At 33.5% G+C, this 27430-nt stretch overlaps 4 protein-coding genes, 1 non-coding gene and 1 pseudogene across 6 annotated transcripts; 2 read left to right on the top strand and 4 right to left on the bottom strand.

Annotated features, from left to right (window-relative positions):
• The first annotated feature begins 69 nt into the window (after positions 1–69).
• LOC131628939 (alcohol dehydrogenase-like 7) lies at positions 70–3411 on the top strand. Its single transcript, XM_058899752.1, has 10 exons — positions 70–271; positions 378–514; positions 595–641; positions 1025–1350; positions 1485–1567; positions 1653–1728; positions 1832–1896; positions 2037–2132; positions 2289–2453; positions 2637–3411. Exons 1-10 carry the CDS (start codon positions 205–207, stop codon positions 2751–2753), a joined length of 1179 nt encoding a protein of 392 aa, XP_058755735.1. The 5' UTR covers positions 70–204; the 3' UTR covers positions 2754–3411.
• Positions 3412–3526: 115 nt separating this feature from the next.
• Positions 3527–3599, bottom strand: TRNAA-AGC (transfer RNA alanine (anticodon AGC)). Its single transcript has one exon. It is a non-coding gene; the product is annotated as a tRNA-Ala (tRNA).
• A 1412-nt stretch (positions 3600–5011) lies between these two features.
• Positions 5012–8798, top strand: LOC131628940 (alcohol dehydrogenase-like 7). 2 transcript variants are annotated; one of them, XM_058899753.1, is made up of 9 exons: positions 5012–5129; positions 5217–5400; positions 6690–7015; positions 7184–7266; positions 7368–7443; positions 7644–7708; positions 7915–8010; positions 8140–8304; positions 8554–8798. In XM_058899753.1, exons 1-9 carry the CDS (start codon positions 5078–5080, stop codon positions 8668–8670), a joined length of 1164 nt encoding a protein of 387 aa, XP_058755736.1. In that variant the 5' UTR covers positions 5012–5077; the 3' UTR covers positions 8671–8798. The 2 variants fall into 2 exon arrangements, with proteins under 2 accessions (XP_058755736.1, XP_058755737.1); XM_058899754.1 differs by lacking the exon at positions 5217–5400 and having other exon boundaries at positions 5054–5129; positions 6707–7015.
• Positions 8545–12261, bottom strand: LOC131628941 (neutral ceramidase 2-like; annotated as a pseudogene).
• Positions 12262–12393: 132 nt separating this feature from the next.
• LOC131628938 (zinc finger CCCH domain-containing protein 40-like) lies at positions 12394–15349 on the bottom strand. Its single transcript, XM_058899751.1, has 4 exons — positions 15089–15349; positions 14635–14904; positions 14263–14486; positions 12394–13465 (listed from the first exon to the last, which is right to left on the bottom strand). Exons 1-4 carry the CDS (start codon positions 15191–15193, stop codon positions 12547–12549), a joined length of 1518 nt encoding a protein of 505 aa, XP_058755734.1. The 5' UTR covers positions 15194–15349; the 3' UTR covers positions 12394–12546.
• Positions 15350–25252: 9903 nt separating this feature from the next.
• On the bottom strand, positions 25253–26876 carry LOC131628965 (non-specific lipid transfer protein GPI-anchored 11-like). The gene is made up of 4 exons (XM_058899775.1): positions 26237–26876; positions 25932–25988; positions 25729–25788; positions 25253–25572 (listed from the first exon to the last, which is right to left on the bottom strand). Exons 1-4 carry the CDS (start codon positions 26631–26633, stop codon positions 25460–25462), a joined length of 627 nt encoding a protein of 208 aa, XP_058755758.1. The 5' UTR covers positions 26634–26876; the 3' UTR covers positions 25253–25459.
• Between the last annotated feature and the right edge of the window lie 554 nt (positions 26877–27430).

Below are 27430 nucleotides of genomic sequence, written 5' to 3'. Positions count from 1 at the left end.
GGATAGAGAAGTTTTCCCAATAAATTGTAGATGGATAAATTGTGGATGATGAAATCCACGTTTCCTAGTCGTGTCAACTACTATTTCGATATCATCCAACTCCAACTGCATGTACAATATAAGCTGAGTGACTTTCTTCTGCTACTTTGTTTCTCAAGTGCAGCGAGTCAGAAGCAACAACTTCTGTTAATTTTTTAGTTCGCCATGAAACACAATCATAAACTAGCAAAAACAAGTGAAGAAAGCGAAGGACAGCCTATAAGATGTAAAGGTACACTTCATGTTTCATGATAACAATGTTTCATTTCTTCTTCAGTTTTGTTTTTTTAATACATTTGAAGTTTGAGCTTGTTCCATTTTTTATTGCAAAACTGTAGCTGCGGTTGCAAGAAAACCAGGTGAGCCATTGGTTATAGAAGAGATTATTGTTGCCCCACCAATGCCTCATGAAGTTCGGATTCGTATTCTATGTACTTCTCTCTGCCACAGTGATTTCACCTTTTGGAAGATGCAGGTTTACTTTTTTATATCAACGTTTATTTGTTGATTTATAATTTTTATTTATTTGAGTATACCCTTTTACATGTTTTGAAGGAATCTCCTGGCATTTTCCCAAGAATTCTAGGTCATGAGGCAGCTGGGTGAGTTTCTGCAGTCTGCATTACTATATAGATTATCTTGTAATTTACAAACATAACACAATTGTGGGTTGATATTGTTGTAGAAATTATGCGATGTGATCCACAATTTGAACACTGTTTTGTAATATAGATTCTATGAGTATATGTTTCTTCATTTCTCTTGTTTTGTGTGGGTTGAGTGATTTGTTGCATTGTGCATTGATTGTTGAATATGACTATCTGAAGTAGACACATTTGGCCAAACTGCGTAAACAAATGTTTTGTTCGTTGTTTGTGGTTTGTGTTTTTATTTTATCTTTGGTTCATCTACAATACTCAAACATTGAAGACCCTTGTGAAGATAATAATATGTTTCATTTTCAACCAATTTTCATGTGACATAGGATTGTGGAAAGTGTAGGAAAGGATGTAACTGAAGTTACAAAAGGAGATGTTGTTATTCCAATTTTCCTACCAGATTGTGGAGAATGTAAAGATTGCAAATCAACCAAGAGCAACGTCTGTACTAATTTCCCATTCAAGGTTTCCCCTTGGATGCCAAGACATGGAAGCACTAGATTCACTGACCTAAACGGAGAGATCATATATCATTTCATGTTTGTTTCAAGTTTCAGCGAGTACACTGTGGTTGACATCGCCAATGTAACAAAGATTGATCCACAAATCCCTCCTGATCGAGCATGTCTTCTCAGTTGCGGCGTTTCAACAGGTGCTTTTTTTTCTCCTTATCTTTGCAAAAAGTAGGGTGAAATTAGTTGGTCATGAATCAAATTCATAGTTTTCTTGTATTACAAGTTAGCAACATTCTTGTGATTCAATGTTGTTTAAATTTTGCATTTGTAGGGGTAGGTGCTGCTTGGAGAACTGCAGGTGTGGAGCCAGGGTCTACAGTCGCTATTTTTGGGCTGGGATCTGTTGGATTAGCAGTATGGATTCTCTTAAACAAGGCTTTGCTTTGTTTGTATCTTTGTTGGTTGCTAAAATTCTCATTGCAATTGATTGATTTCTTAGGTTGCAGAGGGAGCTAGACTTTGTGGAGCAACTAGGATTATTGGTGTCGATGTCATCCCTGAAAAATTTGAAATCGGTAACGCATTGTTTGTTATAACCGAAAGGAATTGTACTACTTTGAGGATATTATGCAAGAATTCGTAGTTTGATCCGACGGTTTGCTGCTTTCGTTTAATCAGGAAAGAAGTTTGGACTTACAGATTTTATCCATGCTGGAGAAAGTGGGAACAAACCTGTGAGCCAGGTCTAGCCTCTTGAAAGCTACAATCTTAACTTTATTTTATATGCTTAGTATCGAAGTTCCTTCTTATCGTCAAATTTGTAAATATTTTCGTAAGAAACTTGTCTTTAGTAATAATCTATCAAAATATGGTTGCTAAGCAGGTTATCCTAGAGATGACCGACGGAGGAGCAGATTATTGCTTTGAATGTGTTGGTATGGCATCATTGGTGCATGAAGCATATGCTTCCTGCAGAAAGGTATAATTCACTTTCAAGAATTATTTCATGTGGAGATTGAACTCAAATATACATGACCTATTCAAATTTAACCGACGCGTAATACTCACTTGTGTCAACCACTTTGTTTGTGCTAATTAAGTTGAAAGTCCAAAAAGCTGATGCTTTTTCCTTCAGGGTTGGGGTAAAACAATTGTTGTAGGAGTGGACAAACCAGGAGCTAGGTTGAGTTTCAGTTCTAGTGAGGTTCTTCATGATGGGAAGAGCCTCATGGGATCCTTGTATGGAGGACTCAAACCCAAATCTCATGTTCCGATTCTGTTGAAGCGTTACATGGACAAGGTAATCCATTTCTTTTGTTTCATTTTCCGACTATGTTTCTGTACTGTGAAATAGTATCATTCATGATGTTATAGTTAATAGTAAAGTAATAATAAAGTGAAAAAGTTAAGAGAAAAAGGAAAGAAAGATAGTGATTTGGGAGATTTCTTGTGTGTTAAGTTTTGGTGTGTTTCTTAACTGCAGGAACTGCAGTTGGATGAATTTGTGACTCATGAAGTGGAGTTTAAGGACATAAACAAAGCTTTTGATTTGTTGAGTAAAGGACAGTGTCTTCGATGTGTGATTTGGATGGAAACATGAGTGCATTATCATGTCACAGACAGTACTTGCTGAAAAATTCTGAGCAGAATCCAAATCTTAACGATTTACGTTTTCATTTATTACATTCTTATGTTACAATATTTTCCTTAATGTTGTTCAGGAAAACATCAACTGCGGCTATATTTCGCTATGCAGAAAATTGAATTGTTTCTGTGAAGACCCTTGTCATAAATATAAGGCAGTCTTCATACATGACTACTTCACCACTCCTTGGAAGATAACATCTTTTGTAGTTGCTGTTGTGCTACTTTTTCCTATTCTTATTCAAGCCACATTCTTCAATAATTTTATCATTTGTAGTTTTTTTGATTTAGTGTTCTGCATGCATTGAATACAACAGTCGTTATTCTTGTACTCTTAGATTTTGAGATGTCTCAAACTAGATCAAAATATAGTTGATGCAGCTATTGAATCTAATGCATTTGTTGTTGTTAAATGTTTAAATTTCAGTTCTCCTCTTGCCACAATAGTTCAAGATTATATTATGCACTTGTTTGAGAATGTGCTTGTTATCCACATTAGTAGGCACACATTGTTAAGGCTCATTATTTTGTAGGGTAAGCAAATATGTTTGGCATCAGAACAAGCTTGGAGAGTGTCTTAAATCAAGCTATTAAATCTTTCTGTAATGACTTTGCCATTGGTTAATGCAATCTGGTGTTTTACTTAAAAAGGGCAGAAAATGAGATGTAAGTAATAGAAAGAAAAAAAACAAAATTTCAGCTTCAAATAATGCAAAAAACCACATAAAATGGAGATGCGGGGTATCGATCCCCGTACCTCTCGCATGCTAAGCGAGCGCTCTACCATCTGAGCTACATCCCCACATATGTTCATGTGATTGTAAATATCAATAACATTACATTCAAAACACTAAATGAACTAATATATGATTATGACATGAAAAATGCTACCATCAAAGGCTCATTGACTCCTTCCTATTAAATTTTATAGGACACCTTGTACAACATCCACATTTGAAGAAAACAACAATACTGATACTTATATTTTAAGTTCTCTCATAAATATAAAATATGGTTAGAACGTGCAAGACTCATACTCAAAAATAAGTTAAATGTAGAGTATTGTTCTCGATACATGTCATGATCAAGATAATCTATGCCGGTTTCGTCGCTCTTGGTGTCACAACAGCCAATACATTCATTGTGAAGAGACTGAGTCTCTCAAGTATTTCTTGAGTGAAAGAATGGTTGCTACAGGTCATGCCTCCTAGTTTTGATGGAACATATGGCCTCATGTTCCACTCCCTTTGCACATGGGCAATCTCATATGTCTTGAATGAGCTCATACTTATGTTGTAGTGGATCTTTGGCATATGCATCCCCAAACCTGAGAGACCAGTAGCCAGAAGTTTGACCTCCCAATTTCAACGTCGAACCCCAATTTGGCAGCCTCCGCACGGATTCATTGGAGCATATGATCACGATTAGCAAACTCATGTTCATTCGTAAATTTTTTACTAACGTCTATCTTGACATCAACCAGTTTGACATCCGTAGACAAAAAAATTCTGGGGACAACATCAAGTGCACCATATCTAAGTTTAATCATAATAGAAATAATTAAAAACTGACCAAAGCCAACTTTTAAAAACTGTCCAAAGCCAACTCTAAACTAATGTCAACTCTGAATTAATCCAGAAACACACTTTCGTATGATAGTTAACAAAAATCCGGAAATGTAAATCTGAACGCAACAATCGTTTTTTCAGACAACAAATTAAATTATAGGAAGTAATGAAGAAGGAAATACACATTACCTTAAATTCTAATTTCTTTTGCTCCTTTTAATAAAAAAATATAGAGAAATATTGTTTTGAAGTAGAAAAATTGATTGGGTGTGAAATGCGATTTTGGTAGGATTTGAAGCCGAAAATGGTGATATGATCATAGTGAAGCAAACATGCGACGTAATGTTTTATTAAATTTTATGCTCGACAATTCTAGAAATGCACTTTTTGATTTATCACTTAGTTGTTAAATTATCAAAATCATTGTTAGAGTTTGTTTAAAAATACACTTTCACTAATTTTGAAAAAAATAAGGGTGTGTCTCATTAAGAAAGTATGCTCCAACAATTGATTTTTTATTGATATAAAAAACTTACGTAAGATATGTACCGACCAAATTTAAAATTTACCGCTTGAAATGAAAAACTGAATTGCACACAAATAAAACGTTGGTTTTTGTTTCTCTCGTTTGTCGGTATAGATATTTCACCTATTTCAACCACTCTAACTACCACTCTCACAGTGCAGAGCCAGTGAGAGAAACCACTTCACCATGGAACATAAACCTCCAATTGAAGGAGAAGGCCAACCTATAAGATGTAAAGGTATACTTACTTCATGCTGCATTTGTTGATTTCTACTTCCATTTCTTTTTTAAGTTCTTCTGTTTTGATCACTGCAATGCTGTGTAGCGGCGGTTGTAAGAAGGCCTGGTGAGCCATTGGTGATTGAAGAGATCACCGTGGCACCACCAATGGCTCGTGAGGTCCGGATTCGTGTTCTGTGTTCCTCTATCTGCCATATCGATCTCGCTTTTTCTAACATGAAGGACCCTCCTGGCTTTTTCCCAAGAATTCTTGGGCATGAGGCAGCTGGGTGAGTTTCTACTTCCTGTATTTTACCAGTTGCTCTTATGAATTTATTTGCTTTATTTTCCGCACCCATTGCCCTCAAAAACACTTACTTTAATCCTCTTGAATTGATTTACACTGGCCCATGAAGTCCTCTCCCACTAACTTCTAGCACTAGTCACTCTAACTATATCTCCTTTGTAGATGTTTTTACTAAGTTCACATGGATCTATTTTTCAATATTTCAAGATTAAGGTTGAGCATAAATTCCCTTTCAAAATCTAATTTTTTTAGCCCAGCTGAGGTGGTGAATTACATCTTCTCACCCACCTTCTTGTTCAATTTGGTATCTCTCACCGTCTTATATATTCCCACACTCATCATCAAAATCGTGTGGTGGAAACAAAATACAGACACATAGTTGAGTTGAGTTTGACATTCTTAGGCCAAACCTCTTTACACTAGAAGTTCGAGGATTGTGCTTTTTTGACCGGTCTCTACCTCATCAATAGGTTACCTACTTGCTTCTTAAGGTTCGAGGTTCCTTATACTAAACCAATTGCTCGAAGTACTGACTACAACTTTCTCAAGTGTTTTGGTTGCTCTTGTTTTCCTCTCCTCGTAGTCATGGCCTACATGCTTGAACCAAACATATGGAATTGGATCTCTTCTTTGTTAGGGATAAAATTATTCAAAAGTAGTTCCAACTTGTCCACATCCCAGAACATCAACAGTTTGTGGATGTCATGACTAAGGCACTCCATCTTTCTAAATTTGAGCAATTTAGGTCCAAGCTTATTATATGCGAGGCTTCCTCACTCTCTATTAAACTTTTGAGGGGAGAATTAAAGGATAATGGTGCCTGAGTTAGCTGAATCCCACAGGAGCATGCCTAGACCATCACTCACTATAGCACTCCTCTCTAACTGATTCTGTTAGCATTGTACCTAACTCAATTATAGTGTAACTAACTGTCTGAGTCAAGTCAGTAAACCGTCTCTAACCGTTTCCCTCTCCCTCTAAGACATCCTATAAATAGGATCAATCTTTATTGAACAATTTGTAAGACCCCTTTAACAATTTTTATTATTTTATTGTGTATTCCATTATTTTCTTGATGGTTTGTTTTGTTTTGTGTATAATCACATCCTCAATTCTTAGTTTCTGATTTCTCCCTACTTCATGTATTCCATTATCTGCTTGCATTTTGATGATTAATATTAAAAATAACTTGAAGATTTAATCTCTTCAACACAATCAACCGGTAGAGACTACGGGAGCTGATGTATTTCAACTAATATTTATGTGACATAGGGTTGTGGAAAGTGTAGGGAAGGATGTAACTGAAGTTACAAAAGGAGATGTTGTTGTTCCAATTTTCCTACCAGATTGTGGAGAGTGTACAGATTGCAAATCAACCAAGAGCAACCTCTGTACTAATTTCCCTTTCAAGGTGTCTCCATGGATGCTTAGACACGGTACTTCTAGATTCACCGACTCAAATGGAGAAATCATATATCATTTCATGAATGTTTCAAGTTTTAGCGAGTACACTGTGGTTGACATTGCCAATGTAACAAAGATTGACAAAGAAGTTCCTCCAGAAAGGGCGTGCCTTCTTAGTTGTGGTATAGGAGCAGGTAATTTCCTCGGCACAGCAAACACTAACAAGTAACAACAAAATAGAAATGAAAAATACTCATTCTAAATTATGGTCAAGAATAAACGAAAAGTTTCTTGCGTTACAAGTTAACAATATTCATCTAATTCAATATTTTTAGAAATCTTGTTTGAAATTCCATTTGTAGGAGTAGGTGCTCCTTGGAGAACTGCAGGTGTGGAGCCAGGGTCTACGGTAGCTATTTTTGGTATGGGATCTATTGGACTAGCGGTATGTAAAATGACCATTATTATTACTTTAATTAATAATAATTCAAAGAAAGAAAGATGTGTCTATCAAAATACTCATCGCGCAGTTGATTTGTTTCCAAGGTTGCTGAGGGAGCTAGACTTTGTGGAGCAACTAAGATTATAGGTGTAGATGTCAACCTAGAAAAATTTGAAGCTGGTATGCGATGTTTTTATAACAAGTTCATATCATTATCAACCATTAAATCAAATCAAATATATATTTTTAACGGGGCCTGATACTAGAAGCACACATTTGTTCCAGTTTCAATGATATATATTCTGTTTTGATTTCCTTTATTGTTATCACTATGCAAGAACTCCGAATCTGATTTCGTGTGTTTGTTCTTATTCAATCAGGTAAAAAGTTTGGGCTCACAGACTTTATCCATGCTGGAGAATGTACGAACAAATCTGTGAGCCAGGTCTAGTCTCTTGAAAGCTTCAATCTTTAGTTTCTAATTTATTTACTATTAAATTCGTCTCTCGTGTTCCAAAGGAAATAGATACGATTTTTTTTTAGAATGAAATTAAAGATTATAAAAACTTCAAAAAAAATTAAGCATATTAATGAACTCAATGACTTCACTAATTGCCTGCCAAACTAAATCTGAATGTGGCGGCTGAGCAGGTCATCATAGAGATGACTGACGGGGGAGCTGATTATTGCTTTGAATGTGTTGGTATGGCGTCATTAGTGCATGAGGCATATGCTTCTTGCAGAAAGGTACATGTCACCTACTCACATTTAGACAGACAGTAGTTGTGTGATTATATCTACATTGAGAAGCTCAGTTTTTGACACTCAACCTTCTCAAAAGCATGTAATAGTTGAAAACCAATGTTATGCTTTCAGGGTTGGGGAAAAACAATTGTCTTAGGATTGGATAAACCTGGATCCAAGTTGAGCCTCAGTTCTAGTGAGGTCCTTCATGATGGGAAGACCCTTAAGGGAAACTTATTTGGAGGACTCAAACCTAAGTCTCATGTTTCCGTTCTACTCAAGCGATACATGGACAAGGTAGTGTATGCAATTTCTTTCAATTCATTTTTGGACTATGGTCTTTGTACTATTTACTATGATATATTTCATAACAAATGCTAGCATCACACTCTTTGACTCTTTATGTTCTTGGCACTGTTTTTAGCATTCTTATGATACATAATAGTACTAAATGTGTGAAAATAATAATGATAAGGACATACTAAGGGAACTTCAAATCATCTGAGGCATTTCAAGCCTGTTGAGTTTTGTGTCGTTTATTAACAGGAACTGCAGTTGGATGAATTTGTCACTCATGAAGTGGAGTTTAAGGACATAAACAAAGCTTTTGATTTATTGAGAAATGGAGAATGTCTTCGATGCGTGATTAAGATGGAAAAATGAGTAAATGCTTATGTATCCTAGTCCTTGAATCGTTGTATGCAACAATAAAAATATTGGACGCTTCTGTTTTATTTTGACTTTATTAGAACATTCAATAAAACTTAGATGTTATTCTATTGCACTGCAAATGCACTTGAAGCACCAGTAAAGTAATTAGTAGGGGAAACTATAGCGGTTTTTGATGCTCCGAAGTGTTTTAGTCTGTATACTCCAGAAATAGCATCTTTTGGTATTTCCCATTCTATTGTAGCTAAACCATGAAAGGAACTATTGTCTACTTTCCACTTGAATAACAAGCTTAAATCATCATCATCATGAACAGAAATCCATCTTTCCCCTTGAAGCCTTTCCACTGAAGCATATGTGCCTTCTGTTAGAAGATCGTATCTTGGATTGGCGCTCCAGAATGTAGCACTTGGTTTATCCCCCTTAGTAAAATATCCGTTTTGTGGAAAGGCTATATCTTCTTTCATGTCGCCGAATTTGATTCCGTTTGGAGTTGAGTCTCCGAAGGGACCAAGTAAGAAGCTTTTTTGAACTGATAAAAGATCTGGTGGAGAAGGACCGTTTCCATTGATTTTATCTCCTTTAGCCATTGCCTGTGCTAGTTTGTTGAATTCTTGGATGTATGCTGATAATGTGTGAGGACCGTACAGCGTAGACGCAGCCTGCACATTTTATGTTACTTATTAGCAATAAAAAGGATAAATCTTCTTCAAAACCAATTGCTTCTGTAAAATACGGATTTCCAATAGGTTTACACTTTATAGTAATTTCATATCCTCTTCTGTTTGGTTTTACCTCATACCGTTGCTGATGATATTCTTCAAAAGTAGCAATGTATTGAGAGTAAGTATTTGTCAATCCTGCAATAACGACATATGTTTCATTATTGAATTCTCCATTGCTGTTCGATATTAATGTCTCCTTCACCGCCTCCCTTAGCCTCCTACCCGCCATTGTTGTGAACTCTGTAAAAACTGAAATGGTAAAAATCATGCTGAATCAATTTCGAATATAGAAATAGTTTGACAGTGGCAAGAATACAAACCTCCTGGTACAGAAAGAATTATCAGTTTTCCCAATCTCAGAATTTGAATTGGAAGAATTGCTGGCTATATAAATCCATGAAAAAACTATTTTGGTCAGTACAATGCTATGCAAGTTTTTGATATCTTAGTTTCTAGAAATAACTTATAATTACTTATCTGTCGACTTACCGCCCAAGGATAAGGGTCGAACATTTCTCCGCTGCTCAACAAAACTGGCTTTGGGTTTTGACAATCTACCTGATATTGACTTGGTTTTTTTAGAAAATCTCTCACATTCTTCCAAAATGGACTAATCTGCACAAATGCTTCTTAGTTAAGTAATAGTTCATATGAAAAAAGAAGTTGGTGAATTTGTTACCCTTGAGAAATTTGTGGCACGAAGAATGATTATAGGGACACTTACTTCTGTATCACCTTGTTGAAATCCAAAAACACCTGGTCCATCTGTAGTGCCTGCTGCAAAAGCAGGACCAAGGGCAGCGGGACATGTTTTAACAACCTTGTTGCTATCCAACTCAACTTCAATATCTGTAAAATTCAGATAGACGTGGCGATAGTCGATCTTCCCCGTTAGTTCCTCTGAAGCAGACCCAAATAGTTCCACGGCACTTTTGAATTGCCTTTCTCCTATGATCTTTGTACTTAATATTTCATCTGGGTACCTGCTCCATGCCAAATTATAACTTATAAGCATATAACTTGTTCTTCAAGCAATAAAAAATAACCGTCCTAATTGGTTAGAATCGAGAGACGCGTTACATTACCCTGGTCCCCTTCCTACACAAAGCAGGTCATTTCCATTGCATGAAGAATGGTTGAAATCACACGGTTTTCCACTGTCGGCGCAAAATGCTCCTAATACGTTTGGTGACACATCTCCAACATTTGATTGGCAAAACGCTCCAACAAACAAGGATCCATCATTTTTCCTCACCTTAGACGCTTGGCTTGTTTTTTGATTGCAATCCTTTCCTCCCGTAGCTTTAATCGATTGCGCTTTCTTCACTAGTTCTCCTATATCTGTTGATATAATATACAATTCTATATCAATCTCTCCATAACACTAGTTGAAACAAAATATTGACTAGATTTCGATCATGCCTGGTTCTGTGGAATTGGTATTTGGGGATAAAGATTTATTTTGAGAAGTAAACCAATCTTCAAAGAGTCTAGCAGCAACACCCTTGTTATCTCCACTGATAAGCTTGTTGTTTTTGCTCATGGAGGTCCCGTGCGTCGCAAACCAGCTAAATGCTCCTTTACTTTCGCCACTTGCACTGTCCACAAACTTCAAAAGAGTCATCTGTGTGTCAACATTGGACGGATACCTTGATCTCTCCTCCGCCGGGTTTAGCAGATACGCACTCGGACTCCTGTTTATACTTGCTTCCTTCACATCTCCTATATAAACAAACAAACAAACAAACAAACAAACAAACAAACAAATAAACAAACAAACTCATGAAAGCAAGAAAGAATTGCTCAAATGGTGAATTCTTAAACAAGTACAGTACTTCTTAAACCTGTGTTTATAAAAATGGAACCGGGCTTGAGATTATTGTGAGCTTGAACAATGCTTTGTTCTACAGCAATAGCAATGGCATCAAAGGATTGTTTCACAAAACCAAGAGAAGTGACAGAATAAACCACATATTGAAGATAACCACCAGGGCCAGCATGTGTATGAGTCCCACTGATTGCTACATTTTCTTCAGTATACAAATTTCCAAACCTTCAAAAAACAACCATGACAAAAAATTGAATATATGTTTTTGTGAGAAACTTTGTATACTCAATTTGCTTTACCTTGATTTAAGTTTCTCAAGAAGCTTAATAGTTAGAAGCTGAGAAGCCATTCCAGCATCTAGATTAACAAAAACAAACCTAGGACCTTGAAGACTCTCAGCCACAATGAAAGTTCTAGCTCTTAGCCTGAAATGAATACCAGCTGTGTTCTGATCAATGCTGGCATAGCCCATCATGTTCACATCAGCAGCAGGACCAGTCATGTCATAACTTCCAACTCCAATTAAGTACTCACCATCTGTGGTTTGCAATTGCATCCAAATCCAAACACATAAAAAAGCTGCAATAGTAATAATTGGAATTTGTGCCATTTTGTTGATGATGGATTACATTAGATTTTAGTTGATTAATCTTGTTATATATATCTGGATAATAAGTAAGTAGTAGCAGAGAATTTCTTGGATTTGCATACAAACTGAGGTAGCATAGTTTGTTGAATCCTAAGCTTTTGTGTTGACATTAATTAACTAATATTATGCTTAGTTAAAGAAGAATTTGGAAGTCATATCCAAGGTATTCTTCTGTCTCTTACTGTGGGATTTAAGTGAACTTAGTCGTCAAAGTAAACTTCACTTCAATTCAAGAGTATGGAAAAATGGATGTAGTTCTGTTTCTTTTTAGCCTAGCCATTGCATTTTAAAATGTTTAATTTAGTAAAATACTATCAATAATCTTTTTGTTTAATCCAATATTAAAATTAATTGTCATAAGTAAATTTATTATTTCAAAATCAGTTATTTTCATAACTAGTATTACTGATTAAAAAATCAGTTATATTCATAACTAGTATTACTAGTATTACTTTTATTACAGGAACACTTAATTTGTTCAAACTAATAAAATCAGTTATATTCATAACTAGTAATTACTAATAATAAAATAACTTGTATTACAGGAACACATAATTTGTTCAAACCACAAGGCAAAAATCATATCAAGCTGTTCGACTGTTTGAGTCTAAATATATTCCATGTCAACACAGTACTTCCAAGAAAAAATTTGCATTACAACGATATTTTTATTGTTGCTGTGAACCAGATGATGATATTCCAGTTTCGGCTGGTGCAGACACAGCTTGTCCAGACCCTGACTGTGAAGATCCCGGTTGGGTTGGAGGTTGATAGGGATGATTAGCAGCTTGTCCAGACCCTGACTGTGAAGACCCCGGTTGGGATGGAGGTTGATAGGGATGATTAGCAGTAGGTGGTTGGGATGGAGGCATTGCAGCATTGTATGGTGGTGGTGGGTATTGTTGATAAGGAGGAACAGGCTGCATGTAACCACCATATGGAGGATAGTACTGATGATGGTATTGACCATGTGGAGGTGGCATCATAGGATGGCCATAATGCTGCATTTGCTGCTTATCAGAACTGGGTTTGTTCTCCCCTGATCCAGAAGGCCCACCAGGAGGACCGTCTTGAGATGGAATAAGAGCACCCATTCTTTGAGGATCCATTGAAGGGTAGTAGCTCCTTTCCTGCTGAGGCGGTGGATTGTTATAGTAAAGTTGTCCTTGGGTCTGGTCTTGGTTCTGCTGCTGTGATATCACAGCTCGAGGCAACAGCCCACTATGAGCCACAGAGGCCTGCCTTGCTTGATCAGAGCCATCGGATTCAAGTTTAGCTGTCTGAGGCCTGCCCCACATCAGTTTTAGCCTAAGGCCCTTGATAACAAGTTTGTTAGAGAGTTCCTCTGCTGCCTTTTCTGCACCTTCTCTTGTTGTATAGGTTACAAAAGCACAGGCCCGTTGAAGAACCATTTTGACAGACTCAATTTCTCCGTGGGCATAAAAGTTATCCCGCAAGTCCTGCTCGGTGACCCTAGCATCAAGTCCACCAATGTAAAGTGTTTTAATACTCTCATCCTCGGGAACCTCCAACGAGTTCATCTCTCCTGCCTTGCCAAGCAGCTTCATGGCCACCGGATCATTCACCCTGCAACTCAAAGGCATGATCAACAAATGTTTCTTGATGAAAACGATGTTTAAAGCATGCAGCAGTATATAGAAAAAGCAACAAACTAAACAAATGAAAGAGTCTGAAGTATCAGCAGTTACAAGGAAAGTTTTTAACTATTAATAACTGAGACTTTTCTCACTAGTTAGCCCATGATGGATTTAAAACATGGGAACCAGAGGTTTATTATCATCACAATAAGTTGAATAGATGTTTTTTGACAAATAGTCATCTCCCTTCACTTTTGGCTACATTATTGGCAATATTAGAGGATTAAAGTTGCATATTAAAGGCATCTAGTAACAAATTAAAAACAAATTGATACAAAATGGCAAAATTGTGCTTTTCGCCTTTTCCGTTTCACCAAAACTAAACAGAAAGATGCATGAGTTTAGACCTATGCAGAACGAAACAAAGAATGAGGCAGACACGAACACAAGTTAGAAACTTAGCTATCAAGAAGTGTTCCACACATCCATAAATATTGACAAATAACATTCAAATGATTAAAGAACCATATAACTCATGTATCCCATATATCTGACACCATCTAGTAGGATGAAGCTTGACTAGAGTTTGAATAAAGGTTCCTATACAAGCACCGCCAAAGTGTAACTGTTGTATACAGAGATACCATCATGCGGACTATGCAGTTAACTAAAAAAAAGTGTTGTTACATTGATAACTATATGGGAAATATAAAAGCATTTGAACGCGAGTCCAGGTATGGAGATCCGTAATAATCAAATAAGAAAGTCATTAACAAAAGTGCATACCCGTAATATCGATCTTTGATATTTTGTTGAGACAGTTCCCCAGTTACTGGCATCTCATGTCTGTAAGGGCACTCAGCTCCCCTGGTACACTCACCCCTTATGTAGAAACTGCAAATATGCGCCCGGTTTCTTTTGTAATAAGGTGTCGTTCTCTGAAGCTTCAGGATAGTATCATTTGGGCGCGCTTTACCAAAAGAGGATTCATAATCTATCCCAGCTCTAGCCTGCACCATGGTCACATCATTAGTAAAAAGATCATCAGGGCGTAATAACCATAGAAAACTGAAAACAACATTATTTTTCCCATCTTTAATCACGTTATATTATCATCAATTATAAGTAATTATAACAACTCATTATACAAATACATACCTTGCGGTCGTGCTCTTCAGCAAAATACTCCCTATTAACATCACTCTTCGGAATGGCATCATTGGAACTGATACTGAGAGCCGTGTCACGGACTTGAACCGGAAGCCCATATTCAAGATCCAAAAGGCATACTTGACAAACATTCTTCAATTTACTACATGTCTGACAGATCTCACTTTTCTTATATCTCGCATCTCGACCAGGTCTCCATCTAAAAACCGTAAAAGGCCTTGTACAAATCTTGCACTCTTTGTCATACTCAGCCCTTGTCTACATCCATAGATAAACATAAACATAACATAAATACAGCAACTACACAAACAATTGAAAACTCAGGGGAAAAACAAAAGCAACTTCATTTTTATGGCTATGTTCAAAATAATCAATTGTAAGCTAATAAAAACCCTAAAAACCGAAGGTGAATGAAAAAAAAGGGGTAAGAGAGAGCACGAACCATTCGAACGTAAGGGCTGTCACCGAGGCAGGATTCGCAGATGATGGGGAAGTCGGAACGTTCCCAGCCGTCGGCTTCGTGATCTCTGAGCAAACGGTGTGCCATTGATTTGAGGTTTTTTGGGATTAGGGTTCAACAAAAAACCTCTTCTCTTTACGCTGGAGTGGAAGAAAATCGAAAATTGAGATATGGATTTTCTCTATTCTGTGACACAGACTCCAATTGACAAATTATTGGGGAAAATAAGAAGAATACAATTTTTTGATTGGAAATTTATGGGCCTAAATAGTCCAACCCTAATAATATGGGTGGGTTATCCACTAAAACAATTAAACAAACTTATTTCATATTTCGTTTAAATTAATATCTCTGTCTAAAATTTATATTCTTTTTAAAAGATTTGTTAAGAATTTGAAAAGAAAAAAATGTTTAACATGGAGATATTATATTCCGTAAATCTTCTTTAAATTTTGGTCATCTCTATCTTTAACTTTGTATTCTTCTTTTATTTAAGTGATATACAATTCATCATTTTCTTAAATCTTCTTTGTATTCGGACTAAAATTTGGTCATGTCGTTCTCTCTTAAAGCAAAATTACAGTTTTTTAATCTCCACTTCATTCGATTGCGAATTATATTCCAAAGTGGGCGATTAACATTCTTTGAGTTATATTTATGACATTTTGTGTTTTGTTTATGTTCGATTTGGAACAACATGATATTTCTGTTTACATTTGATTTGGTACAACATGCAAGTTTCATTTGTGTTCTTAATTCGTTTGACTCATCTAATAATGGCTATGAATCCTAAAATCACTTTTGATTCCGTTATTGTGACTATTTTAATCGTTTTCTTTGTGTTGAAATGTATGTTAGGAGATACGAAGTATCATTTTATATTTTGGAATGAGATTGTTTTATTTTATGGGATGGGAATTGTACAGCTATCACACCTCTCAGAAGCTCCAAAGGAAATTTTCCTTCTTTATAATTTTTTTAACATATTTTTATTTTAAAAAAATATTTTTTTAATGAAGTAATGAGAGGAAAATGAATTTTTTTTAATGTGTTGTTTAAATTTGAATATAATAAAAATGAAGTCTTTATACTGAGAAATTTGAAGGAATTTGATTTTTGTTAAATGTTAACTGGAAAATCAATGTTGTACTCAATTATTGTTAATTTTAGGAATTAAAGTGTTTGATTTTGAAAGTATAGTTTATTCACATGAAATTTTAAACTGTTGGTTTCACACATAGATATGTGGTTACCTTGAGTATTATTTTCGGTATATTGGAGATTGATGTGCTTGTCGTGAGTATTTTGCTCTCTTTTTTCTTACATGTTTAATTTTCTTTGTTTTTTGTTTGATGTTGTTGTTGTGCTGAATTTACTCAGGTCTTTGTGAATTCAACTGAGTTTGGATCAAGTAATATATTTGATATCACCACAAAAGATTCCACTTCTCTGTTATTTTTTCTACTATTAAACCTTCTAATTACAATAAATCTATGAAGCTCGGATTCGAACACGACACGGACACAAGGACACCACTAAAGTAAAAAACATAGGACAAGGATACGACTATATATTTTATATAATAATAAAATAATGCAATTTATGAGCATAATTTATAAAGAGTCTAAAATGAGAACCAAAATTTACTAATATTAAACTTAGTACTCTCAATCAACCAAAAAAAGACTTAAATTCAATTAAGAAAGAAAGAAATGAGTATCAGAAGAGAAAGAGTGGAAACCCGACGATGGCGACAATGGAATAGCGGCGTGCAGCAAAGCAGCATATGGCAAAGATGAAAACAAATAAAGAAGATGAAAACAAACAGAGAAGATGAAAAAACAAGGAATACAAGTTGTTTTTATAGTGAGTAAATGGAAAATGAAAAACGTTTTTATTTTTTAAAATTATGAGAATTTGAGAGGTTGATGGGTCCGTTATTTGAAATAGTGTGTCATATCCGTGTCCATTCGATTTTTATTTTTATTTTTTATTGGACACTTCAAAAACATGTTTGATATGTGTCGTACGCTCGTCGGTGTTCGATACGTGTCCGGTGTAGGGAAACGCCTTCTGATTGGCGCGTCAAAGCTTCATATAAGTTTTTTAAAAAAATGTTTGTGTGTGTTGATTGATTATATCAATTTATTTGTGGTACCATATGTTAAAGATGTCAACTATTCGAAAGTTTAAGCTCATTCAACTTTTTGTGATGCTCCAAAATCAGCAGCAGAAGAATTTTTCTGTGAATTTAGTTGGTCAACATATTATTCAATGGATTTATATCATATTTTATGAGTTATTGTTCCTGGGATTTGTGGTTGGGGTTACCTATAGTTTATAGTATTGTTGCAGAGTTCATATTTGGATAAAGGTTATTGATGAGATTATAAGAGAAACTTTTTTTTCTTTCAAACTCTAATGTGAAAAGTTTTATTTAAATATGCTTCTTGTGTATTTGGATGATACTTGCTCATAAGTTTTTGGAAGCTTATATATAAGTTATTGACAACAGAGAAGTTCTTGGAAGAAGGTTCGAAATAAGTTCTTTTTGAAAGGGCTTATTGTTGTAGGAAAGCTCTTAGAAGCACTTTGCTTTGCTTCTGGCCTCCAGTATTAAAAAATACTATTGTGTAGACTTTGAGAAACAAATTATGTATTAGAGCCGTGATTTTTCCCTGTTACAACAATTGTTTATATCCAACATCAACTGAGCATTGCCCGAAGGATTCATATCCATTGCCAAATATAAACAAATTGGTAGACAGTTTGGTCGGATACAAACAATTGTCATTCATGGATGCTTATTCTAGCTTCAACCAAATACCCATTTCGGGCTTGACAGAAGGAAGACATCATTCATGATTAGTTAAAGCAATTACCAATACAATGTGATATCATTCGGGTTGAAGAACAATGACTTACCAAAGAACGATGAACAAGGTCTTCTAAGAGGGGATTGGTGAGACATTAGAGGTATATATGGACGACATGATTGTGAAGTCCTCCCAAAAAGAGTCATATGACCAACATCTTAATCCGGTATTAAAGAGAGTGTGACAATACAACATGAGACTTAATCCAAAGAAATGTACCTTCAGGGTCAAAGGCGACATATTTTTGGGCTTTTACCTTAGAGAAAGAGGGATAAAGGCCAATCCTGAAAAATGTGAATGAGCCGTCTAAATGAGCATGTCAAACTCAAAAAGGAAGTCATGAAGTTGAATGGTATGCTTACCTCTTTGAATAAATTTGTCTCAAAATCCGTACAACATGCGTTGTCGTTCTATAGGTTATTAAGGAAGGAATCATAGTTCGAATGGACACCAAAATTTAATAGGGCATTTATGTCAAAAAAAATGGTGTTAGCGACACCTTTGATGCTTACTTGTCTGGTCCCCGACAAAGTCCTCTATCTTTAAAAGGTCGTTTCTGAAGGAGCTATTAGTGTTGTTTTAAGCATGGAGCTAGATTCTAACCAGAACCCAGTATATGTCATTTCAAAGGCTCTAATCGAACTAGAGACACGCTATCAAAATATATAAAATGCAGCTCTAGCATTGGTGATTGCATTGAGGAAGCTCTAAAGGTATTTCCTCGTACATTCTATAGTAGTTCAAACTGACTTGTCTTTAAAATAGGTAACTCGCCGACCTGACTCGGCCAGAAGGATTACTAAATGTTCCATTGAATTGCCTTAGTTCAAGGTGTCTTTTAAAGCAAGGAAATTGTTAAATGGCCAATTGTTCACAAACTTCCTAGCATAAATGACTCTTAACCCATCCCAACCAGCTCACAACTAAATGATATTCACATATGGATCATCTAATAGGTAGAGCAACGGTGTTGGCTTAATTGTGGAAAGTGAACTCGGCCATGTGGTTGAAGTTTCCTTACTCTTTGAATTCTTCGCCATCAACAATCAAATTGAGTATGAAGCAGTCATCATTAGGATCACATGACAAGGATCCACTACTGCAATGATATTTGAGGCTATCCAAAGAAAAGTTGGTGAAATTCAAGACATCTGAGGTCTCGCATGTCCCGCGGGAAGAAAATACTCGGGCTAACATGTTATTTAAACTGGCTAATACTAGATATTTTGGGGTCAACCACTCTTTCATCCAATATACTTTGAAGAGTGTTAGCATCTAAATCGTAGGATATAATGTGATAGCCATAGGCAGTATCAGTCAGTCCTCTTGGATATATCCCATTATAAAGTACATAGAGTAAGGAATTCTTCCTTACGACGTGGTTGAAGCTACTTCGGTGATTAAGAGAACTTTGTACATAAGAGGCCAAGAAATATGTGAAGAAATGCGACTAATGCCAACGACACGAAGACATTTATAGTACATCATCGACAGAGTTGCACATGTTGACATCACCCTGGCCCTTTTCTCAATGGGGTAAGGACAACCTCGGTCCATTTTCTCTAGCTTTGGGTCAACTTAAATATTTAATACTAGAAGTTGAATATCTTATCAAGTGGGTTAAAGTGGAGGCTTTGGCAAATATCGCGGAGGCAAACATCTTAAAGTTCTTAAAAGGAATATTCTGGTTAGATTTGGAGTTCCTCAAACCATCTTGGCAGATAATGGAACAGAATTCAGGGATAAGATGTCAAAGAGCTTGTTGGAAGAATTGAAAGTTAAAAAACGTTTTGCCTCACTAGAGCATCCCTACACAAATGGATAAACGGAAGCAACTAACTGGATATTGTTAAGGGGACTGAAGCGAAGGTTCAAAAATACCAAATAAAATTAGGAGAATGAACTACCCCATGTCGTATGGGCATACAAAACTACTCTCACTCTATAACTGACAAAACTCCTTTTCTCCTAACTTATAGTGTAGAAGTCGTCATTCCAGTTGAGTTCGTTGAACTAAGTTGGAGGATGGGACACACTTTTTCCTATGGAAGACAAAAACCATGCACTTAGAGAGGAAAATGATTTCTTAGAGGAAAAAAGGTTATCCACCACCTTCTTCAGCGTCGTTATCAAACAAACTACAATAAATCAATACAACTTGTACATCCGATCTAGGAAATTCCAAGTTGAAGACCTGACACTACGGTGGACTGACATCGGAGGTAAAAATGCCTGGCATGGCAAGCTTAAAGCAAACTCTGAAGGGTTGTATAGAGTCCAATCAGACACCAGAAATGAGGCTTATATCCTAGAAACGCTTGTTGGGGAGCATATACAAAGAACTTGGAACATCGCCAAATTAAAATGATATTTCAGCTAGATCCCGGCCCGATAGCGGAAAGGATGAAAGACCAAACTATTATCTACATTAGATGCGCGTAAAGTAATTAATGTAGGGGAGATTGAGTCCTCAAGAGCTTAAGTATTATATGTATTCTCTTAAATGATTGTAATTAAATTTTTCAAATAATATCTCAATTTTTCAAACATAAAAAAGGAGGAGACTGAAATTGCTTTGTCGGTAATAGTGAACTTCATTTGTGTATTTTGTTGATTTGTTGCATTTTCTATATTTTCAAATTATCGTTTATTTGTAATTTGATTTTATTGATTTATCTTAAATTTGATTGTACTGTTCATTGTAGTATTGCACCTTGAGTTATCCCTTACACTCACTTAGGTTGAATCAATTGCAATATTTTTTGTTATAAGCAAATTGGTCAAAAGCCAATTATATATACCGTGAATCAAAAGTTAGAAGTCTTAAAACAAGATATATTTTAAGCTTGATTCGAATCACATATTGACTGATTTGAATCAAGAATAAAAATAAATTTTCGGAATTTCGTGTTGTAAGATTGATTTGAATCAAAGACTCGTTGATGTGAATCATGAATAATTAAATTGTTTTGAAAATCATATTTGGTTATTTGATTTGAATCAAGTAATTACTTGATTCGAATCACATGATTCAAATCATGATCCGAATTTAACAAATTATTTCCATAATTTATCATTTTGATTCTATTCATTCGTTCATCTGATTCAAACCACAATTGTAGAATATGACTCAAATCAGCTGCTAAATTTTTCACTTATTTTGTGTCTTACCACTAGCACATATATAATTCATTTATATCATTCTCTAAAAAATAATGATTCATTTTTAGAATTAGAAAATTCATACTTTCACAATTCCAGAAAAGCCATAAGTATTCTTTCTTTCACAAACATCTTCATTCTCAAGTCAAGCCAATAGAAAAAATTCATAGTGTTGATTGATAGAGTGCTAACAATGAGTTGGGTGAGATTTTTTAAATAACCAATCATCTTCAACCTTGAATCGAAAAAATATCATTGTTGTGGTGCTCAACTCTAAAGATTGAGTGTGAGTGGTAGATACAAGGTACATTAGGGAATTTTTTTTTTGAAGTTTTTTGTGTGTATCAAGTTAAAGAATCGATTTGTGATTATGGTGTCTGGAGACTGACTTTCAGCAAAGAAAAAGATTAATTTCTTCTTCACTAAAGACTTCAATTGAACTGAGTGAAGGTTGCTACAGACGAAGTTGAGAATTTTCAAAATCCTTCAATATAAGGCTCAGACAAGGGACTTTTAGTAGGGTAGAGTGAAGACTGTTGCAGACAGAAGCTTAATTGGAGCAAAATTTGGGTCTATGAAGGCAATTAGTTCAAGATCGAGTGAAGATCTTCAAAAGTTGGCAGTTTTTAGTGTTCTGCTACAACATAAGGGAAATTCAAATTCATATTTGTGTTGGCTTAAACATCGTTTCGCATGAAGTGTTTAGTGTTGTTGTCTTGATTATCCGTTGTATAAAAAACTGTTGTATATTAATTTACCACTACAAAAAAAACTGCAATTAGACAGGTGAACTTCACCCCGCAAAAGTAAAGATCACCCTGCAACTCCTTAATTGCGAGGTGAGCTGTTCACCCTGCAAAAATGTTAGTCGCAAATATTTGCCAGGTGGTTTTCACCCCGCAACTTTGCCAGGTGGTTTTCACCCTGCAACGTTGCCATGTGCTTTTCACCCCGCAAACACGCTTTCCAAGACTTTTCAGCGAACTACTTTCCATGTGACAGTTTCGTTCAGAGCAGGTGTGCCAGTTGAGTCAGAGCAGTGTTAGGGGACTTGCGGGGTGAATTTCACCTTGCAAAATGTCAGATTTGTCAGATTTATTTTTTTAAAAAATTTTCAAAAAAAAACTTGTGAAGTGGTCCTCACCCCGCAACGTAAAAAGGTATTGAGACTTGCGGGGTGGTTTGTACTCCGCAACTTTTGTGTCAGTTAAAGGTCACTTGTCACCCTGACTTCTCAGTAAATGGAATATTTAATTTTTCAATAACTTTTTTAAAATTGTTGCGGGTGTTTAACCTTCTGCAACTTTTTCTTCCAAAATTTCAAACTTCCCTCCCTTCGTTGCGAGATGGAAAAATATTTATATATTTTTTTTTAAGAAAACTGAATTGCGAGGTGATTTGCATTCCGCAAGTACAATAATTTGCGAGGTGTTTGTCACCTGGCAAACTCACCTTGCTAATCAATAATTTTCTTGTAGTGTACAAAATATTGGAAGACTTGAAGAATTTTCAATGGCTCTCGCTTGAAGATTAAATTAAGTGCTAGCGAGAACGAATGCAATAAACTAGTATAAACCTAGTGCACAAATCCTTTTTTCCCTATATCTTTTAAAATTTCATAATAGATTTGCATGACTTAGACTTTATTGCTTTTTAGTTTTTAGAATCACATGTTCATAGATTTTATCTACTTATATCGATTTATTGTGTAACTATAGATCTATGATAGATTTAATCATTTGAATCTTCTTTTTGGTAATTATAACTATAAAAACTTTTAGTGATTAGATTAATTATTTGATTAATAAGATTCAGTTTAAGCCTTGTGTGTAAAATGAATTAGTTTAATTGATGCTTTGGTTCTTTAAACATCTTTAGTCATTGTATTATCCCACAATAAGAAGTGTAAATTAAAATTTTTCTAAGCTATATATACATTTTCAAGACTAAAAAAATATATAAACTTTAAAATAATAAGAAGTATAAATTTTTTAATCATTTTATTTGTATTTAAATTATATTCAATTAAAATTATGTCATCTAATATTTTTTAAAAAAATATTAGTTCTTACAAAATTAATATAATTTATAAAAAAAATTTAACGTTTAATTCTTACATTTGACAATTTTAAAACAATATAACAAGTCTTTCTTTTTAAAACAAAACATGCTACCAAATATTTTAATCACAATTAAATTAACGTATATGATTTAAAAGTGTAAAATTTTTAAATTATATATACTGATTGTAATTAAATTTAAACAAAACTTATCTAACATTGTATATCATAGTTTATAGAATTATATTTTTTTCATAATTTATTTAGGTAAATAAATTGTTCTAAAGGGGTCAATTTAATTTCCATTGTTCTATATAATTATTGTTAAAATTTTACTTATTAATTTCCATTGCAATGATTAAATTGTTTTTAAAATATTTGGTAGCATGTTTTGTTTTAAAAAGAAAGACTTGTTATATTGTTATAAAAATGTTAAATGTAAGAATTAAACGTTAATTTTTTTTATAAATTATATTAATTTTGTAAGAATTAATATTTTTTTAAAAACATTAGATAATATAATTTTAATTGAATATAATTTAAATACAAATAAAATTATTAAAAAAATTTATACTTCTTATTATTTTAATGTTTATATTATTTTTTAGTATTTTTTTAATCTTGAAAATGTATATATAGCTTAGAGAATTTTAATTTAAAATAAAAATACTAAATACATTTTGGTTATAATAAATATATTTCACAATATTGTTATAACAATTTAATCAAATAAAAATATTTTTGGTAAGAATATCTTTAAATGATTTTCTTTAAAATATTAACCATTCTAGAAAAAATCATGTAAAGTGTTCTCTATATGGAATTTTTAAATCATAATCGTTAATTAAATCAAACGATCGGTATAGAAAGTTCTCGTTTCTCACATAAATATCAGTTCTCACTGGATACGCTCCCTATATATATATATATATATATATATATATATATATATATATATATATATATATATATATATATATATATATATATATATATATATATATATATATATATATATATATATATATATATATATATATATATATATATTCAAATACGGGAAATAAAGTACTTTGTTTTTTTAATTATGTATGTTATAAATAATTAATTTTAAAATTACAAGTAAATTAATAATAAATGATTATTAAATGATTTTTGATTCAAATATTATTAAATTAGTAAATTATTTTTTATTATAAAAATTATTTTCTACAATTAACAATAGAATAAAAATTAAGTTTATAATATATAGAATATATATATATATATATATATATATATATATATATATATATATATTTAAATTATGACATATATTACTTATATTGATATTAAAACATAATTAACCAAATTTAAATTTATGATAAATTTAAGAATTTATTTCGTATTTTTTATTTATTTACAGTAGTTTTAATTAATTTATCATCCCATTTATTGCTTTTTAAAATTTTAATTTGTTTACTTATAACCATTATTACAATATATTTTTAATAAAAAGATAAACTTTATTATAATAATTGTTATAAATATATATTTTTAATTTGAATGTCATCTTGATTGAGTCTCTTTTTATTTAAGGAGTTAATTTTTTTTAAACTTATATAAATTATTAATAAATCAGAAATTTTCAAATTAGTTTATAATTTATAAAAAAAAGTTAAATTAACTTTTTATGTATACTATTAATTATAATGACATTTTATCTATACAATAGTAATCTTACTATAGATAAAATTTTTAAATTATAAGTATTTTTAAAATATTTTTTTATTTAGAAAATATATAACCCGTGTCTCGCATGGGTCTAAGTACTAGTTTAAGTAAATAGTGAAATTAATTCAAATGCTTCCTTTATCAATTTTTCGTTTTTTTACTTTTGTTTGTAAACTGCGGTTTTGCTTGTAAAACTCTGATTTTAAAATAGTCTTTAGTATATACAAATTGTTTGTAAATCACCATAAGATATACAATTGTTTCTCTCTTTCTTAACATAATATTATGAATATAATCTCTTGGTTAAGCATCAAAATCCTATCAAAATCATCCAGTAACTAAATGAAACATCATATTGAAAATGGGAATATATTATTACAAATATAGCAAGAATGTGGTTGGGAAGAAAAAATAAGAATAAAATAGCACAACACCCATAATGGTGTTGTGATGCAGTTCCTAATTAAAGGGTGCAATTCACTAAATCAAATCACTCAACACACAAATAGGAACTAATTATAGGATAAATGTGAATTCTAAAATCAGAAGAATATGGAGAAAGAAAGAGTGGACATTGCAAAAATGAATGTCATGGCAGGGGCAACAATGCTTGAGCCTCCTTTTTTGCTTTCAGAAGGACTTAGAACACCACCAGCTACACAAATTTGTTTTAGAAAAAAAAACAAAATGTTAAATTCATTCTAGTACATACAACATTGTTAATTGAAAATATAGATATTAAAATTTTAATAAATTGATATTTTTTCATTCACATAGTTGAGAATTAATAGGAAAAATAAGAAAAATTTACCTGAACTGTCAGCTGAATTTGAAGGACTGGGAGCTGATCCTTTTGGTGTCATTGCCATATCTTCATTATTATATTTTCCACCAAATTAAATTAAGTTACCACCAAATAATCAAAATATATTATGATAGAATAAAATGCATAAATTTTTTTGGACTTGCATAATAATTATTTAACAACAGTATTAAAGTGATGAAAAAACTTACTTGGTGGCATAGAATCTTGACTTGATGGGCCAGGCAAAGATACAGGAACTCCAACAGCTGTAACATCATAAATATAAAAATTTGTTAACGAGTGATATACATTTAAATTAATAGTTATGTAGGGGCGTCAGACATATAAGTTTAAACTCGCAACATCTGAGATCACGAGATCACGTTTATAACGTGATATTCTAATCACTAAATTATTGGAAAAAATAAAGTTGATATAAAAGTCACACATTTTTCTAGATCTACAAATTAAAAGTAATTATAAAGTAAAACATAAAAAAGGCATTGAGATTTACCTGAGCAAGTACTAACAGGAGGAGTAGTAACACGACAAAGAGAAGGAAGCTTAAGAGCTTTATTAAGATTAATCTTAATCCCAATAGAATCAGAATTTCCCAAAAGCTGACACAAACAAATAGGGTTATTATCAACCAAAGTTGCTAATTCAGGACAGCACCCTTTATCCGGCTTTTTCAACTTACTCCCGTCTTGCACAAATGATAAACAATCTGACATGTTTGTTAGAGCCGCCAAGCATCCATCGTCTGCTACAGCAGGCGATGGAGCTCCAACAGTCTCCGGTACCGGAGATTCAGCAGTAGGAGTAGGAGTAGGAGCAGATACTCCATGATATGGTAGTGATGCAAGGAGTACAGAAGCAATTGCTAGTAGTACTAATGGTGTAGTGGCCATTTTGGTTCTTTTGTGATGTGTTTTGAACTGTGTGTTGAGTTGAGTAGAATAAGAAGTTAAATTGGGTTCTGTGTTATGAATATAGGTGTGGTGTAGTTGGAGTAATTAAATAGAGGGGCTTGATTTGGAAAATTTGGTTCTAACTTTTGGTTGATGAATTTAATGGATTTTACTAACAGCTATTAATAGTACTACCTAACTAATTCATTTTGCACCGTATATTTATCATTGGATCCAACTTCTATCCTCTCTTTGAATTAAAGATGGGGTATTTTTTTATATCTCTAAATCTGTGATTGAATTTATAAGCTGTTTTAATGGAATGGTTGGTGTGAGTTACTATTTCAACAAATTTTATATTAAAAAAAAAATTATATAAATAAAATATTTTTAAATAATAGTTTTTTTGGAACATAATTTATAGTAAAGTTTTCAACCAAACTGAGCCTTAAGTTGCTTTCTGTGAGTTTTAGATTCACATTTCTAGATAGCTGGCATTGTTGGTGTGAATTAAGTTATGTTATTTTGAGACTGTATGATTAGGCGGAAAATAACATCACATTCACATGTAGTACTAAATAAAGATTGATAGGCAATTATGGAATTTTTGTAGTTTTAATGTGTGAAAAGAGAAAGTAAAACAACCTATGAAGAAAATGACATCTACCTATTGCATTGGCTAGGATGAATCATCATGTTAAGTTATGTAAAATGGGTTTTGATTAAATTGGTAGCGGTGGTTGTGCTGTATTTAGACCGTAGGGTGTCAATTTTCTATAGGGACGGTTAGATATTGC

Source organism: Vicia villosa, unplaced genomic scaffold, assembly GCF_029867415.1.
Source record: "Vicia villosa cultivar HV-30 ecotype Madison, WI unplaced genomic scaffold, Vvil1.0 ctg.000493F_1_1, whole genome shotgun sequence".
Taxonomy (NCBI): domain Eukaryota; kingdom Viridiplantae; phylum Streptophyta; class Magnoliopsida; order Fabales; family Fabaceae; genus Vicia; species Vicia villosa.
This window is presented reverse-complemented; position numbering and strand designations above follow the sequence as displayed.